At 44.1% G+C, this 17,920-nt stretch overlaps 1 protein-coding gene across 1 annotated transcript in view; it reads left to right on the forward strand.

Annotated features, from left to right (window-relative positions):
• Positions 1-17,920, forward strand: part of LOC144251494 (CUB and sushi domain-containing protein 1-like) — a 425,723-nt gene that overhangs the window by 344,931 nt on the left and 62,872 nt on the right. The window contains exons 24-27 of the mRNA XM_077794365.1: positions 842-1,036; positions 5,535-5,651; positions 8,820-8,933; positions 12,468-12,563. Of these exons, the coding sequence (XP_077650491.1) occupies positions 842-1,036; positions 5,535-5,651; positions 8,820-8,933; positions 12,468-12,563 (522 nt within the window). The remainder of the gene's footprint in view (positions 1-841; positions 1,037-5,534; positions 5,652-8,819; positions 8,934-12,467; positions 12,564-17,920) is intronic.

Below are 17,920 nucleotides of genomic sequence, written 5' to 3' on the forward strand. Positions count from 1 at the left end.
TAACGGACCTCAAGAAGGCTCAGCAGTTTCCACAGTTAAGATGAAGCCGTGGGTGGTGATTGCAGGCCAGACTCCACGTTTGACCGTCACCAGTCAGGAAATGTATTTTTCTTGCTGCAATGGACAGTTTCCTGTTAGGACTAACAGTGCAGAGAGCAACAGAGGAATCCAGACATCCTTCTGGGCTTGGGTTCAACATCTCCATCATCATGAGCAGAAAGTGCTCTTGACTCCGTGGATGATGCCATTTTCCTTTTGGGAAACCCAGTTTTCCCATCTCTTCCTACACGTGTGGGGTGATTACATGTTGGTGCGACCTGTGTACGAAGGTCAGAAAACGAACCTCAACTTTTTCTGAATCAGTTTATGTGGTTCAGTACAAAAATCCACAGGCAAAAAAGGTGAATGTATAAAAAATATAAAACTGTATCTTTTTACCTAGATGAAAGTAATTTAATATCAATTCTGTAGTAAAGTGTGATTTTAAAAAAGAATATAGTTTTGGGGCTGGGGTTGTGGCTCAGCAGTAGAGCTCTCGCCTCGTGCTGCGAGACCCTGGGTTTGATTCTCAGCACCACATAAAAATAAATAAGTCTAATAAAAGTATAGTGTCCAACAACAACTAAATTAAAAAAAGAATATAGTTTGCTAAAAAGGAATTTTCCTACTTTTAACTATGAGTAGGTCAAGTTAGTCATTAGGCAACCAATAAATATTTCTGAAAAAAATTCTTAGGCAGGGCATTGTGTGACCCCTAAACAAAATAAGCAAATGACGAACCAAAAGACACAGAAGAAGGGAGACAGCTCTCTCATGGAATGTGCTTTTGCTTCCTCTGCAGAGAAGCCCCGGGAAGCTTGTTTTGACCCTGGGAACATAATGAATGGAACGAGAATAGGAACGGACTTCAAACTGGGCTCCACTGTCACCTACCAGTGCGACTCTGGGTACAAGATTGTGGACCCCTCGTCCATCACGTGTGTGATCGGGGCCGACGGAAAGCCCTCCTGGGACCGCGTGCTGCCCTCCTGCAATGGTAGGTCTGGACGGGCTCTCCTGCAGAAGGCCGCGCTCTGCCTCGCAGAGCCTCACCTAAACGGCTTCACGCTGCAGTGCTGTCCGTCCTCCGCCACAGAGGACGCTCAGCTGAGGGCCAGCAGCCGGCTCCTGACAGTCCTTGACGGCTCCATCTAGCCCACACATCAGCCGTCCCCAGGGATTGCCAGGAGGGGATTCTTTTCTCTTTTACTCAGGTATTTTGATACTTTTAACTTGTTTTTGTGTATTTTAGACCTGCTCCACACAAGAAGTACAAATTAGCATTTTCTAAGTGTTTCTATGTTTTTTTTAGGTGTTTCTGGGTTAGCTGATTAGACAGATGGAGACTATCTAGAGAGGGACAGGGAAATGGAGGGCGGGCGAGGGGCAGAGAAAGAGATTTTTAAAAGACATACATCTTTGGAACAGATATGTCATTTCCCCCAAAGCATTTACTTTGTAATTACTTATTTAGAGATAAAATGAACAAAATCATCTTGTACAAATGAGATCAACCTTTAAGATGAATCAAAGCTAAACTCTAGTGGCAGAGGTCAGACAGCCCTGGGGGTGGCCTCCAGGGGCTGGCTGCTCTGCATCTCCTCCAGGTAGCTTCATCAGAGGCCCCTGGGCAAGACCTGCTCATGCTGTGGACACAGTCTGCAGGTGTTGATTAAGGAAATAGGGGCAGGGGTCCGGCGCAGTGTGGGGCACTTGCCTAGCACGCATGAGGCCCTGGGTTGCTTCTGTTAAGTAAATAAATAAAAGCCTAGAGGCCGAAGCACGTGGTCTCCCCATTACTTTAGGACATAATCTAAACCTGTGCAGGAGACGTATTTCCTCTAGTCAGCCTTGCAATTCCACTAGCATCCTCTCACCAGATAGGCATTTAAGAATTGTGTTTGTAAAAAACCCAAACCAGCAAACACAGCCCGTCCTGTTCTGTTCTGCTGTCTGGTTCATCCATTGTCTTTCTGAGAGCCTCCACGAAGGCCCCGTGTCCACCAGCACCAGAGGCTGCGTGGAGTAAGAACTGAGTGCATGATGCTAAGGTCAAAGAAGACCTCAACAAGATGACCCTCCCCGTTCTTACCTGTGGACCACAGGGACGCCCTCCAGGGATCAGGAGGTGGGTGAAGGCAAAGGTCCTGAGCGAGGGGGCATCCCGTGGCCCCTGCTGTGAGGGGCCTGCAGTGCACCCTCTGCTCCCCACCCTTCCTGGCTCCCAAGGAGGCTCCGTGTGCTCCCTGCTGAGCGTGGCACCCACTGGGACTCCCCAGGATTTTGCCTGTGGGGACGAGTGTTGGGGAGATAGCAGTAGAAGCGAAATGAAGGAAAGATCCTGGATTTTGTGAATTTTGCACACTGATAATATTAAGGGAATTTACTTTGTGCTAAATTCAAATGAAATTTTAATTTCCAGGCAAGGGTGGCAGGTTAGCAGAGGATAAAATGGGACCCGGAAGAACAGGGAAGTCCCCCTGGAGCCTCCGTCTGTGATCAGATGTTGAGGTAGAGGTCTCCTCTTTTTTCCAAGTCTGAAGTCCCGTGAGGTCTGGCCTGGTTTTTAGACATCGATGCTCATGAAACACAGAACTCAGACTTCTGCTCATGGTCTTCCACTTGCATCTAAATAAAACTCCATATTCCAAATCTTGAAAGCAGAGATTACGCCGCACCGTGTGTGGGATGGCTCATGGAGAGTGGGGCATTTTGCCCATCAGTCAGTGCTAGTGGGTCACTCAGGCCAGCAATTATGCTTGGGGGCTTCTGCCACAGTTCAAACCTTTAGCAGTTTCTGTATTATAAGGCACAGCCAGTGAATTCTGCACCAGCTTGCATCAGATGCCTGGAACAATTTTTTCATGATGATATTATTGATGGCCCGTGGTTTTGTCCATTGAGGTTTGCTATGGAAGTGGAACTGAACTTGAAACAGCACAGAGCCCCTTTCTTGGTCAGGATGGCTCTCGTCTGCCAGAGTGGTCCCTGGTGTACTCAGCTGGACGAAATGGTCACTTCACATGGAAGATATACAGTTAACCAAATGGGTGGTTATGTTTCATTTGACCACCTGCCACGAATGCTGTGGCAATCTTTATTCACCTACAAAGCAGTTTAGCAGTTTAGTTATCAAACGAGACACACTCATTTATTTTTATTCTGTGCTCACATTAATATAGAGTAAGAGAAGGAGCAGGTCTGCTTCCTCCCTTAGCATAGGAAAAGAGACAGAATGGTTATTAAGAATCGACAAGCATTTTCTGCATGCTTTCTCGATTCCAGAAACTTTGTGGCCTGTGGGATGCATTCTTTAGTTGTGGTGATTTACGTCTCAGGGAGGATGTCAGGCACAAGTATATTTAGTGGTAAAAACAAACACTGTTTTTCTTCATTTCTTATTTGACTTTTTAGAACAGCAGTTCTCTTTTACTCAATCCTGGGACAAAGTATTTGTAGCTGTACCTTAAGAACTACATCAGAAAGTGTTCTTCAGAAGAATAAACTTCTAATATCTAAAAATTTGGGCATCAAAATTTTGGCAAAGTGATTTTTTTCCATTTTTCATTTACACATTTTCTCTAAAATTTGAAATAGGTTATTTATTACTCTTGAAGAGTGGTGGTTGCAAAATGATCTGCATGAGTGTTACATGCCTGGGCTAAAAGGAGATAAGTCTCCATTTTTTGTTTGTATTTATTTTCACTACTTTGGTCTATAAGCCTTTGAGAAAAAAGAAGAGATTTTCCTGAAATAGCCAGTTTGGATTCATGTGATGAGATGGAGATGACACTGAGTGGCACATCTACAGGGAGGAGGGGGCTCCCAACACTTCCCTGGGTGCCTTCAGCTTTGGAGGTATCTTCCACCCCAAAGTGAAAATGATCTTTTTCTATTTAAAACCATAAGACATCAATTTAGAATAATGAAGGCTTTCTGAATCCCAGCATTGGCATGGAGGTGTGCTGAGCTTGCTCAGGTCTCTACCAGCCTCTGGGGAAGAGACCAGCGCACACCGATGACTCGGCTGTTTTTCTTTGACTTCTAGAATAGTCTTAAAGCTTTCGAAGACACTGAAATACAAGGATTTGGGAAATTGGTGGAGAAACCATTAACTCTCTTGAAAATAATGAATGAGGTGTCTGAGCATTAGCAGTTGCATATTCTGAGTTTTATTAATGGTGGAGCATGTTCAGTTCATTAATAGGATTTAACTGTGCTGATTAACATTCAAAGGATTCAGTGTGCTCTCATTTCTATTTTTTGAAAATTACCATATCAAGGAGAAGCGAGCTGTAGAAATATGGACTTCTGAACGGTCTGAGTCCTAGCCAGCCGAGGGGTGTGTAAGATGAGAAGAGAGTGGGCTGCAGGAGGCAGGTGTCAGGGTGGCAGGCTGGCAGCGGGCACTTCCATGCTGGCCCACTCTGCCACTGCACAGGCCAGGGCACACCAGCCCTCCACACCAAACAGGAGGCACAGAGGAGCTGGAGACTTGGAAACTGAGCACCAAGTGACTGTGCTTAGCTGGATGTCTTCTCTAGGGTGTCGATGCACCCACACACACACGCACACACACACACACACACACACATCCACACACATATCCACACACACACACAGATAAACCCCCCATGCAGATGCACCCACACACACACACACACACACACACACACAGATACATCCCCTCACACACAGATGTATACATTCACACAGACACCCATATGTACACATATACACACACACTGGCATACACACATACACAAATACACACATGCACACACATATACACATGCATAATTCACACATCCATGTTGACACACAGTGATACCTAGATGCCCACAACCATTCACACCCATGTACACAGATACACAGAGATACATACATGTACACACTCCTACACTCATCATGTACACACAGAGGCACACCCACAGACACTGAGCTCTCTGTTGCTCAGCATCTTTCTTTCGGCCCCCGCTTTCTGGCTGTGTGTTCCTTGAGCTCTAAGGTGAACTTACAGAGACCCCAGAAGCATTCCCGAGTGCTACCCTTCAGCTGCGTGTATGAAATGCAAAGTTAAAACAAGCAGAGCCTGCAAAGGAAAACGTGCCATTCTCTGAGTTTCATGTGAAGGAAACTGAAATGATTCGTGTCTCTCATGGTGACAGGATGACTAGGATCAGCCGCCGTGTTTTGAGGAGCCTTTTAAAGGGATTAATTATCACTGTGGATCCGCCTGCTTTATTGTTACCACAGCAGTTTTCCTTAGTATTTGAACCTGTCTGTAACGGTCTTGAGACGCCAGTAGATCCCCTCTAAGGAGGCGTGTCTGTGTGGCCTGGCTCCCTTGGGTCTCCCTGCAGAGCAGGACCTGGGCGAGCGCTCGCTGCACTTTCCCCCCAGCAGCGTCTGCTCCCAGGACACCTTTGGGCTTCAGCTGTGTCGCTCACACTGTCCTGCATGTCACTCTATCACTCACACTGATCTCTTTCCAGCTCCATGCGGAGGCCAGTACACGGGATCCGAAGGGGTGGTCCTGTCACCAAACTACCCGCATAACTACACAGCTGGCCAGATATGCCTCTACTCCATAACCGTGCCCAAGGAATTTGGTAAGAAAGTACTTGGTTTTCAGTTCGTTGTCGTGTTTCTCACGCTTCTCTCAGGGCTCATTTTCCTGTCATTTGATAAATATCCAGCTCCTAACAGTGACATCATGCGGAGGTAGGAGTCGAAGCACAGGTGCAGACTCTCAGGTGCAGCCAGGTGTCCCTGAGCTCTTGACCAACGTGCTGCAGCTGTGTGTCCCCAGGAGTCTGACCCACAACCCCAGGACCTGGCCAGGCGGTTCCCAGTTTTTCTGAGGAATCACTCTCTCTGCTGGCTGCTTGCTTGGGCAAGGGAGGCCGCACAGCAGCCCTGCGGGGGGGGGGGGGGGGGCAGGACACTTGCGTCCCTGGGCACAGTGGGCAGGTCTGTTAGTGGGCAGGTGGGGCTGTGGTCTCCTCTTCACCTCAGCCTTGACCCTGCACTGAAGGGAAAGCTTCTTCATTCTCCCAAATGCTCCAATTCCTCCAGTTACTTTTCTCTTTCTACCTTTTATGCATACAAAGTGTCTTTATCTAATTGGAATACAGCAGTCAGTCTATGATTGCAATTATTATGAATCATACCTCACATTGCAATGCAACAGTGATTGTGAACAGAAGAAAAGTCACATGCCCTATCCTGAATATTGATTATAAGGTCCCAACCTGAATAGTTCAGTAACACAAACATCCCACTCCATCAAATTAAAGCTTTAGTTTGGAGTGAAAGTGTTACATGAAATACTTAAGGAAAATCCCTACTAATTTTGACTTTTCTTACCCCTTACCTACTGTTTCCTGGGACATTAATTAACTGGTTCAGCAATTCCATATTTTGATAAGTGCCAGTGACAAATATGAATGAAGTACTGCCCGTGTCCTGATGTGCTCCGTGTGGGGTGTGCTCGGCAGGTGTGTGAACCAGGAGGTGACGTGATGCTGGCTGGGCAGGAAGGGCTGCCCACCTTGTGGTCAGCACAGGCTGCAAAGGGGAAGTGGCGTGTAGTATAGGTCCTCAGAGATGTCAGTGGTGTCTGTGTTCACCCCAAGCAGCCCCAGGCATCCTTTGTAAAACCAAAGAGGATCATGTTAACATCTTGATAAACATTTACCCACTCCTTTGCCTGCTCTGTGAAATGTATGTGTTGAAGTCTGGTGTTTCAGGCCCTGGAGATATGGGCTGCCACATTCTTTCCTGATCCACCAAGTGACAGCCAATTCAGACTGTCACCTCCAAAGTCTCGCTCTTGATGGCCTACTTGTGAAAGGATTTCCTTATAGTCCATCCTTAGGATACAGTAAAGAGGGGGGAGCTACCTTCTCACTGGTGAAGCACTGTTTGAGTCAGCTTTCCCATCACTGTGACCAAAACTCCTGATGAGAACAGAGTAGAGGAGAAGTTTGTTTGGCTCATGGCTTCAGAGATGCCGTTCATGGCCTAAAAACGCCCCAGCTCCAGGCACAAGATGCAGCAAACATCATGGTGGCAGGGCGTGGCCGGGAAAGCAGCTCTGCACAGGGAACCAGAGAAACAGAGACTTCCCGCAGTGGCAAGTCCCAGGGACCCCCTCCTCCAGCCACACCCCACCTCTCTGGCCACACCCTACCTGCCCACAGTTACCACCCAGTTAATGCTTCAAGTGGAGTAATCCATGATCAGGTCACACCTGTCATCATCTCATCATTTTACTTTTGAAAGTTATCCTATAATCTGACACCCGAGCTTTGGGGGACACTGCGTACCTTCTTGGGAAATGTGAGCCTTACCCACTGCTGGACACAGCCCTCCTGCGGCCTGAGTCCCTGGAGCCCCTGCTGTGCACTTGGTCCCTTGTGCACTGTTCTCGCAGCAGATGACTTCCTGGACTGCACCTGCGTTGAGCCCCAGACTCTTAGGCTGGGCCCCGGAAGCCCTCAGAAGGAGTCCACCAGAGGGACTGTGGCTCCTCGTGTGTACTCCGCACCCCTGCTTGCTGCAGTCCTGCCACCACATCAGTGTCCTCTTCCTTCCTCTAAGTTCCTGCCATGAAGTGGATGTTTTGCTAAAGATTTCTTGAAAAAAAGTAGGAATTACATGTAGATGAATCACTTTTGTTCTGATTAAGACACCCAAGTATTCCACCACCAACATGATGAAAACAAAATTAATTTTGGAAATGGTGGGGCATGTGCTAGAAATGTAGGAAATCGTGACGTTCTCCCAGCTATAGCCTCTGAACCCCGCAATTGAGGAGCACCTCGCTGGGGGAACTGCCTCCTGTCCATAGGCTTCCTCTGTGCTACCTCCCAGGGAACTTAAAACTCTCCATTCACAAGGCATGTTACACATGTGTGCACACTCTTTACATACAGCACTCAAGTGCATGTGTAGACAGAGACATGCATGCTCCTGCAGGTAGATAGCCTCTTGTGTGCTCACTATCACAGAACCTGGGCTCGCACAGCTAATGTGCCTCTCTACCCTTGCTCCAATGAGTTAGAATGACTGCCCAGCTTTCACATAAATAGGAAAAGGATGAGTTGTTATTGCTTGGAAATAGATGCTGAATCCCAGGATTTCCTAAATAGTTAAAGGCTGGCTATCACCAATTTGAATTCACAAATATAAATTAAATTTTTCACTGTATACTATGTATTTATGATATACTTGGAGAAGGAGTGGTCACACAACTTAACCTATAAGATAAATAAAATTGTGCTGAGGAATAACAATAAACAAGTTCTACATGTGCTTCTGAATCAAGGGTATGAACAAATTAATATGAATTTGATGGTGGGTTAACATAAGTTGTTAATATAGTAACTTTCTGGAATGAATTTTAAATTACTCAACAAATTACCATGCATTTTTATCTGTTTATTTTTTTATTGAATAAAATGTCTCTGATTACGAAAAAATTAATGGGATGCCTTTATAGATGTTCTTCTACAATTTTAATTTTTTTTCTTTACTAAAAGAAAAAAATCCTCATTTAATGTTAAAATTACACAGAGAGCAGTAATTTCTCTCCTCTTATTAAGCACCAAAAAACCAAGATGTACAGTAAAATTGTTTTATCACTGAAAAAGTAAATTCCCATTTATGTTTTACAGTTCTGTTGAGGTAGTGGTGCCTGGGGGACCAGCCAGCGTCGTCCATCCGGGCCTCTCTTCCCTTCTAAAGCATCTTTCCCTCCGCCCTTTGTTTTCCAGTGGTGTTCGGGCAGTTTGCCTACTTCCAGACAGCGCTGAACGACTTGGCAGAACTATTTGATGGAACCCACCCCCAGGCCAGACTTCTCAGTTCACTCTCGGGCTCTCATTCAGGTCAGATACTTTTACAATCCCATGAGACATCTGTGGTGACTGATTTTAAATTTGTCTATTTCTTTGTTTTGATGAATGAGAAATTTAATGATTGAATTTGCAGGTGTGTTTAGCAAAGTCTTTTTTTAGGTGTAAGTTTTCAGAAATGTCTTATCCTATTTAAAAAACACCCACCTTTATGTAAGATCATGGAACATGTAATATGTCCACATAAGAGGCAAATATCAGAAACTTAATGGGTGCTAAGTTGTGTCATGTATTTGTTTTCTGCTTCATAATCCTCTACCTGGAGTCAAGAGCTCTTCACAGTTTGTTCTAAATCATTTAAAACCTGAACTTGTGCCCAGGCAGAGAATATCCATAGATTCCAGTGTCCGTGGAGGGTTCCTGAAACCAGTCCCCTTCAACACCGAGGGTCGGCACAATTCTGCAGGATTAATTTATCACAGTCTATTTACCACACCCCTTACCAATGAGCCAGCCCCTTTATTTTCACTTCTGCTGTCTTTCAGCATGTACTTGTTAAAATTGCTTAATCAGTCTCCAAGTAAAGGATGTATACACAGTCTCGAAACTACTAAGGTTAAGATTTAGTTATTTCCAGTTTTTCACTATTTCTTTTTTATCTTTACACTTTTAAATTTGTTCTAACTAGTTATACATGACAGTAGAATGCATTTTGACATGGCATACATAAATGGAGTATGACATCTCATTCTTCTGGTTGAACATGATGTAGAATTACACTGGTTATATAATCATATATGCACATAGGTAATAATGTGTGATTCATTCTACTATCCTCCCCATCCCCATATACCCTCCTCTCCCTTCACTCCCCTCCGTCTGATCCAAAGTCCCTCTGTTCTTCCCTGGCTCCCATGTTACTATGAATCAGCATCCACATATCAGATACAGCATTCACTTCTAAGGGATTCTTAGGGATTGGCTTATTTCACTTAGTGTGACATTCTCCATCTCCATCCATTTACCACCAAATGCCATAACTTCATTCTTCTTTAAGGCTAATATTTGATTGTCTATATATGCCACATTTTCTCTATCCATTCGTCTGCTGAAGGGCACCTAGGTTGGTTTCATAGTATTGTGAATTGAGGTGCTATAAACATTGATGTGGCTGCGCCACTGTCGTATGCTGGTTTTAAGTCCTTTGGTTATAAACCAAGAAGTGGAATAACTGGGCCAAACGGTGGTTCCATTCCCAGTTTTCTGAGGAATCTCCATACCGTTTTCCATAGTGGTTGCACCAATTTGTAGTCCTACCAGCAATGTATGTATGTACCTTTTCCCCCACATCCTCGCCCACAGTTATCATGATTTATATGCTTGATAATTGCCATTCTGGCAGGAGGGAGATGAAATCTTAGAGTAGTTTTGATCTGCATTTCTCTGATTGCTAGAGGTGGTGAGCATTTTTGCATATATTTGTTCAGCATGTGTATTTCTTCTGAGAATTGTCTGTTCCGTTCCTTAGCCCATTTATTTATTGGGTTATTTGTTTTTTGATGTCAAGTTTTTTATATATCCTGGAGATTATTGCTCTATCTGAAGTGCATGTGGTAAAGACTTTCTCCCATTCTGTAGGCTCTCTTTTCACGTTCTTGATGGCTTTATTTCTGTGAAGAAGTTTTTTAGTTTGATCCCATTCTGGATTTTATTTCTTTTGCTTTAGGAGTCTTGTTAGTGAAGTTAGGTCCTAAATTGACATGGTGGAGATTAGGCCTATCTTTTCTTCTGTTAGGCAAAGGGTCTTTGGTCTAAAGGCGAGACCCTTGATCCACTTTGAGTTGAGTTTTGTGCAGGGTGAGAGACAGAGGTCTAATTTCATTCTGTTGCATATGGATTTCCAGTTCTCCCAGCACCATTTGTTGAGAGGCTGTCTTTTATACAATGTATGTTTATGGCACCTTTGTCTAGTAGGAGATCACTGTATTCAAGTAGCTTTGTCTCTGTGTCCTCTATTCTGTACCATGGGTCTACATGTCTATCTTGGTGCCAATACCATGTCATTTTTGTTACTTTGCCTCTATGATATAATTGGTGATCTGGTATTCTGATGCCTCCAGCTGTACTTTTCTCACTGAGGATTGTTTTGGTTATTCTAGGACTCTTATTTTTTTAAATGAATTTTATGATTGCTTTTTCTATTTCTATGAAGAATGTCATTAGAATTTTAATATGAATTGTATCTGTATAGTGCTTTTGGTAGTATGGCCGTTTTGACAATATTATTTCTGCCTATCCAAGAACAAAGGAGATCTTTCCATCTTCTAAAGTCTTCTTCTTTAGTGTTCTATAATTTCCATCATAGAAATCTTTCACCTCTTTTGTTAGATTAATTCCCAAATATTTTATTTTTTTGAGTCTATTGTGAATGGAGTAGTTTTTCCAATTTCTCTTTCAGTGGATTCATCACTGATGTAGAGGAATGCATTTGACTTATGGGTGTTAATTTTTTACCCTGCTACTTTGCTGAATTTACAGATGCAGAAAAAGCATTTGACAAAACACAGAACCCTTTAATGCTCAAAAAAGTAGAAAAAAATAGGGATAACAGAAACATATCTCAACATTATCAAAGCTACCTATGCTAAACCCAAGGCCAACATCATTCTAAATGGAGAAAAATTGAAAGCATTCCTGCTAAAAACTGGAACAATACAGGGATACCCCTTTCTACCACTTTCATTCAACATTATCCTTGAAACTCTAGCCAGAGCAATTAGATAGACAAAAGAAATTAAAGGGAAACCAATAAGAAAAGAAGAACTCAAACCATTACTATATGTTGATGACATGATTCTATATTTAGAAGATCCAAAAAATTCCACCTGAAAACTTCTAGAACTAATAAATGAATTCAGCAAAGTAGCAGGATATAAAACCAACACCTATAAATCACTATTTCTTAACCAAACAGCTGTGACCATGTTTTGTTATTTTCTACCAATATCCTATGGTAGAACCTTTAAGAAGAGGCATTCAAAATCTTGATACATAGTAATAAATTCTCCTGGAAATTCTTGTAGCCACCCTCTCCCAAGCTGTTCAGGATAGGATACAGGCCAGGCTCTCTCAAGAGGTTACAATTTTACTTCAGTAGGCTTTTCCTGAATGTGTTAATTTTTAAAATCAACTTTCAATTCAAAAAAATTTTTTTTCATTTTAAGAAAATTTCTAGCCAGCAAGAATAAAATCAATGTAATCTGAGGTTATGATGCAGCCAGTAATTGTGTCTTACATGTTATCAGCCAGTAGCCCTATTCTGTTTTCTTCAGAAGAAAGCAAACATGAAACAATGATTGAATGCATTTTACTAGAATGTAGGAACAGAGTTTTAAAGTCTTGATATAAACAATATTTTGGTCTTAAACCCAAAATTAAATTTTATTTTTTTAAAGTTCAAAAATTTCATTGTGAAATTCCAAGTTAAAATGATCTCTGTGAATATTCCCATTCACCCAGGGCTGGGTGTTTTCTGGCCCCAGGAATGATCTCTGTCTTTATCTGTAGGTGAAACGCTGCCTTTGGCTACATCCAATCAAATTCTGCTTCGATTCAGCGCCAAGAGTGGGGCGGCCGCCCGGGGCTTCCACTTTGTTTATCAAGGTAAATGCACCCCCTGTCCCCCTCCTCTGCTCCTCTAACACTGCAGCTCCACCCTCTTCAGACAAGTCATGGAAGTATCCAAACCACACTTTTGTGATATTTAAGTAATTGAGGATATTTATAAGATAAAATTATTTAATGAAAATATTAGTTGTTCTTTCAACACCTGGATTTTCTATTTCTACTCCAGATCATAATATCTCATTTATCTAGCACTCTGTGGAGACGGATCTTTATCCTATGACCTTTGTGTAGCTCTGCGCTTCTCAAAGTGTCTGCAAATATAATATTTTATCTGATTAAGTAAACCATTTCATTATAGTTTATATCTTTGCAAGGACTTGAATGAAATACACTTAATCAGGTAATCCACTTGTTATTGGGAAAATTAACTTAAACAACAATTTAACAAAAAAAAACTTATGCATCTCCCACTTTACCTACCTAATTTTGGTTGGTCATGCTTTATTCACTTTTAGCTCTTCTACATCATTTCTGTTTATTTTTAAATTTGGAACTCATTAAAAATAAACTTGGGATTACTTCATAGATTTGAAGGGTGAAGAATTTTACCTGAGTGTGGTTTACCTTTTTTGCACCTTCATTGAGTGAGCTTAAGAAACTGCCAGGTGACTGCATGCACATTTGGGGATGAGAGCAGGGGCAACATGGGACTTGTCATGATCACAGTTGCGGGGTGGGAATCTGGGAGAGACTTTTCCTTGTAGAGAAAAACTGTCCAAACATAAGGCGTGATCTTGATCCAGTTTTCCTCTAGGCTAGAGAGAACACTACCCACCCCTAAATATTCTCTTTCAGTTGGAAGGAAATAATTTTTCAGCAATGACACCTTTCCCTTAACAAAGACTTCAGAAAGCATCCTTGATATATTATGTTTTTCAAAAAAAATATGGAGGATAACAAGGTCGTATAATTTATATATCCTAGCTAATAATCTCACATTGCAAAAGCCATGCCATCAAAATATTTCACTATAAAAGAAGCCTCAGTTTTCAGCAATAAGAATATTTAAAGAATAGTGGAAAGAAAGTGAGAATAATATTTGACAGATAAGTAGGAGGCAAACTACCTTTGAACCTGGTTTAAGCAGCAGTTGATTGAGTCTCTATGCTATTGATTTAGATGTCACCACCTTGCTATAAGCTGTAGCTCTTGTTAAATATGAACAATTAACTAGTATCTCTTAAAAATTATTAGGAGAGAGACCAATTTAAAGAGCCTACCTCTTGCCACTCCTAATTTTCTTCAAATAAATTCTAAATTAATTTGCAAAAGTATATTCGCAAGCCAAAATTCATGTAATATATGTAAAGAAACTGAACCAATTGATCTAAGTATATTTTTCCTCCTGAAAAAATTCAAGTCATTGGCATTCTCTACATTCTCTGCCTTTCTAAGACACTTGCTTTGATTTTTTATAAAGATTAGAAAATTGTCAGATATCAGATGAAATATCTTATGCAAATGACTGAACATCTTTTATCTTCAAATGTTATCATCAGAAAACATATTTTGAAATCATGTTTCCTTGTTTAAAAGCATGCATGATTATTAAAAGAAAAGCAGAGAGTAAAGAAAAACATAGACGGAATCGAGTTTCCTTGTTCTGAAGAATATAAATGGCTCTAATATCTTCAATATTTTATAAAGTCCCAATATACCCTTTTTTCTTGCTTTTAACCAGTGAGGTTATGCAAAAGTCAGGGTCTTTTTTCATCAGAGCTAACTCCTTTGCAGATACAGGGAGAAGACAATGAATGCAATTTACAAATCACTCAACAGCAATGGGGAAATTTTCAATACCTATGAAAGGTAAATTGAACATGGCTTCTTGAAAGGTAGTTGTTGTGTTGAATGTTGAAGCCCCCAAATTACTTGAACTCTCTTGTGTGAAAGTTTCCTGAACAGTGCTTCCTATGTTAGTTACAGCTTCCTTCTTTTGTGAATTACTAAAGCTTAAAATTGCACAGTGACTTTATGACTCCTCTGGTGGCAGGTGATCCAGCTCTTGTTCCCAGACAGCTCAACCGTGAAGGACTGCTGGGGACAGATGAGCAGGGTCACAGTGCAAGCTCCTCCTCCTGGGGCCGTTGGTGGCTCTCTGCTCCCTGCCCTCCAGGTCATCCTGACACTAACGTGGAGACTTCAGTAACCATGATGCTGCCATCTCTCAAACTTGTGGAGAGAAAGAAAAGGACATGTGCATAGGGCCGTTTTTTTCACAAAGTGTCCTGATCATCCTAGGTATTTGCTGGCTTTCATTCATTTGTTTTCCACCGTCCTTGAGAGTAGGAGCTTACATTTGGAAGCCTGAGGGCAGGAAGAGAGAGTTGGTACACACGGAAGGCCAAGAGTCCACCATCTGCACAATGCAGCAGTTGGCTCTTCAGCATGGGTCCCCCCTGAGCTGGAGCCTGGGATGCGGTGGAAGTGCATGGCTGTTGGGGGCTCTTCAGTGGGAACTCAGGGTCTGGCTACTCTCTGGGAGCAGAGCAGCATAGCTCACCATGACTGTGAGCAAGAAGGACTAGTGGGCAGGGGCTGGGGCTGTGGCTCAAGCGGTAGCGCGCTCGCCTGGCATGCGTGCGGCCTGGGTTCCATCCTCAGCACCACATACCAACAAAGATGTTGTGTCCGCCAAAAAAGAAAAATTAAATATTAAATTCTCTCTCTCTCAAAAAAAAAAAAAAAGGACTAGTGGGCAGCCGAGGTAGGCGGCTCAGTTGGCAGCCACGTCCCTGTGGGCTCAACACCCTTCCCTGCTGTGGCTAGTCTGACCCAGCAGCCCAAGCACCATCCGCGGGTCTGAGGCAGTGTGGTGGTCAGTGTGGTGGTCAACAAACTTGGGAAGCAGAGGTGTGGTGAGAGCTCGTCCTGCGGGGAATGGTCAGCATGCCCCCTGAAGTGTGAGTGTCTAGGAGGGCTGTGGTCCTGCCGTCTGACGTGGTGGCCGCGGCGTTATCCCTGCACACGCTAGCTTCCTGAGGACTCGGGTGGGCACTTCTCACTCTGGAAGGCCGGGCATGTTTAGTCTTGCATGTTTCTTCTTAGATACAAGCAGGGTTTCCTTACCAGGTTCCTACCCCCCAGGAGTTCCTGGGGAGGGACTCCTGTCACCCCCTCTGCATTTCTGAGTCCCCTGACCCTTGCACTGCCAGGAACAGAGAGGGGCCGGCAGAGCCTGGGATGTGCTACTCAGTCGTGGGATCCTTGCAAGTCCTCAACAAAGGCCAGTGTAATCTTAGGTAGAGCAAAGGTAAAGAACTGCACACAGCCTTACTTAGTAAGTCTCTTCTAAAGTCTTAGAAGAGGCCTTTGACTCTGTTCTGTAAAGTCATCACTTTGCATTAGAAACATTTTGGTGACACCAAGTAGATGCCTCTCAGTACTGGAGTCCACACTGGAATGAGTGGATAGGCTAGTAGAGGCCAGCTAACCATGGCCACAACCCTCCTGCTTCTTGCTGACCACAAGGCAGGTGCCCCTCGGGGCAGGGTAGGGAACACTGTTTACACCTTCTCCTCTGCCCTCTCTGTCTGGTGCCTGTGACTGTCTGAGGGGAGCTGGCACCTGAGTCTATCATCAATATCAGACTGCCTTTAACGCTCCTGAGAGCTCGCGAGGTGTGCACAGCCTGCTCTCCCGCCCTGTTCCAGCCTGCAGTTCCGGGCTGCCTTCAGCCTCCTCAACAGAACTCATACCAGAATTATTAAACTAGAAGGATCTACTGTACGTTTCTCCTAGCTTTAGTAAACTGTAAAGGTTCACCGTCGATGTCTTGGGGGAAAGGAAGCCATGTGTCACAACACCTCCCTGTTGGGAGCAGTTTAGAAGTGGCAGCTCGCCTTCAGTCTTTCCATGGCATGGGTGCGGGGTCACCAACCCTGACCAGTTTTCCCTACTGGCCACCCAGCAATGCCTGAACATCATCCGCCCTGAACCACCTGCCCAGAAAAGCATCTCACTCCCAGACACGCCCACCCCCTGGCCACGCCCACAACCTCAACCTATTCCTGGCCACTCCCAGAACAGCTTCTTACTCCACATTTTTCCAGGTCTAACTCTCCTTTTAGACAACATGGAGGCTTAGTTTCCCCCTTTAAGATATTCCCATTTTATGTTAAGAGCTTATTAAATGTACAGCTTTTACAAAGAAGTTTCAGCATAAATTTTATTTGTAATCTGGCAATAAATGTCTAAATTCCCCTGCTAGTAATGACCTGTCAAATCAGATGTCTCAGAGCCAGAGGGGAAGACGTTGGCAAGCAAAGAGAAAAGACAGATTTTAATATCCCAGGAGGTGGGAGAGGAGAAAGCTGCAAAACTGAGACTAGCAGGAGATGAAGAGGCAGGAGATGTTCTTCAGTCACTAAGGGAAATAGGAGAGTGCCCCAGGTGGACGCTGCAGGCCAGTCCTACACCTGCCCCAGGTGGACACTGCAGGCCAGTCCTACACCTGCCCCAGGTGGACACTGCAGGCCAGTCCTACACCTGCCTCAGGTGGACACTGCAGGCCAGTCCTACACCTGCCTCAGGTGGACACTGCAGGCCAGTCCTACACCTGCCTCAGGTGGACACTGCAGGCCAGTCCTACCTGCATTCAGGTTTGTTTTCTTGGGCATATCTCCTGCACCACCCACGGCAGGAGTGCAGCAAGAGAGCTTCACGCACACATCTGTGGTTGTGTCTGTGGTGGTGACAGATGATTAACAGAGCCATCACCTGGTGCCCACTAAAGGCACACACCCGTTCCTGGTGCTTCCACTCTGGGCCCTGCAGCAGCACTGGTCCCAGGCCACCCAGCTGTCTGGCCTGTCACCTTGGTTCTCCAGCATGACCTTGCTCTCTGCCCACTTTTCACTAAAGTGTTCCTAACTGGTAGAGGGGAGTCACAGTGGGGGGCGGAGGCTGTGTGAAGGGCCAGGGAAGGTGGGGCCTGAGGGCAGACCCAGAGGGCTGGGTGCAGAGAGTGCTGGGCTCTCCCCCAGACACACACATGCAGGCTCATGTCTCAGTTTTGTAGCTTTCCTCTCGCCCACCTCCTGGGATATTAAAATTCATCTCTTCTCTTTGCTTTCCAAATGTCTTCCTGAGAAACGTTCTCCAAAATTGCATTAGAAAGCAGGTATTACTCCTTAATTGTTGGTTTTCTTAAAATAAATAGCTATCACGTTCATGAAGACAGTTTTAACAGGGACTTGTACATCCAGGATGCTGGAGGCTGACTTCCCTGTTTGGGAACCTCCAGGTGTGGGCAGCCTGCATTACACTAGCAAGAGTCACCGTACTTGAAGTCTCTGAGTTAAGTAGCACTTTACCATACAATGCAATCTCTT

The sequence above is a fragment of the Urocitellus parryii genome, assembly GCF_045843805.1.
Source record: "Urocitellus parryii isolate mUroPar1 chromosome 14 unlocalized genomic scaffold, mUroPar1.hap1 SUPER_14_unloc_1, whole genome shotgun sequence".
Lineage (NCBI taxonomy): Eukaryota > Metazoa > Chordata > Mammalia > Rodentia > Sciuridae > Urocitellus > Urocitellus parryii.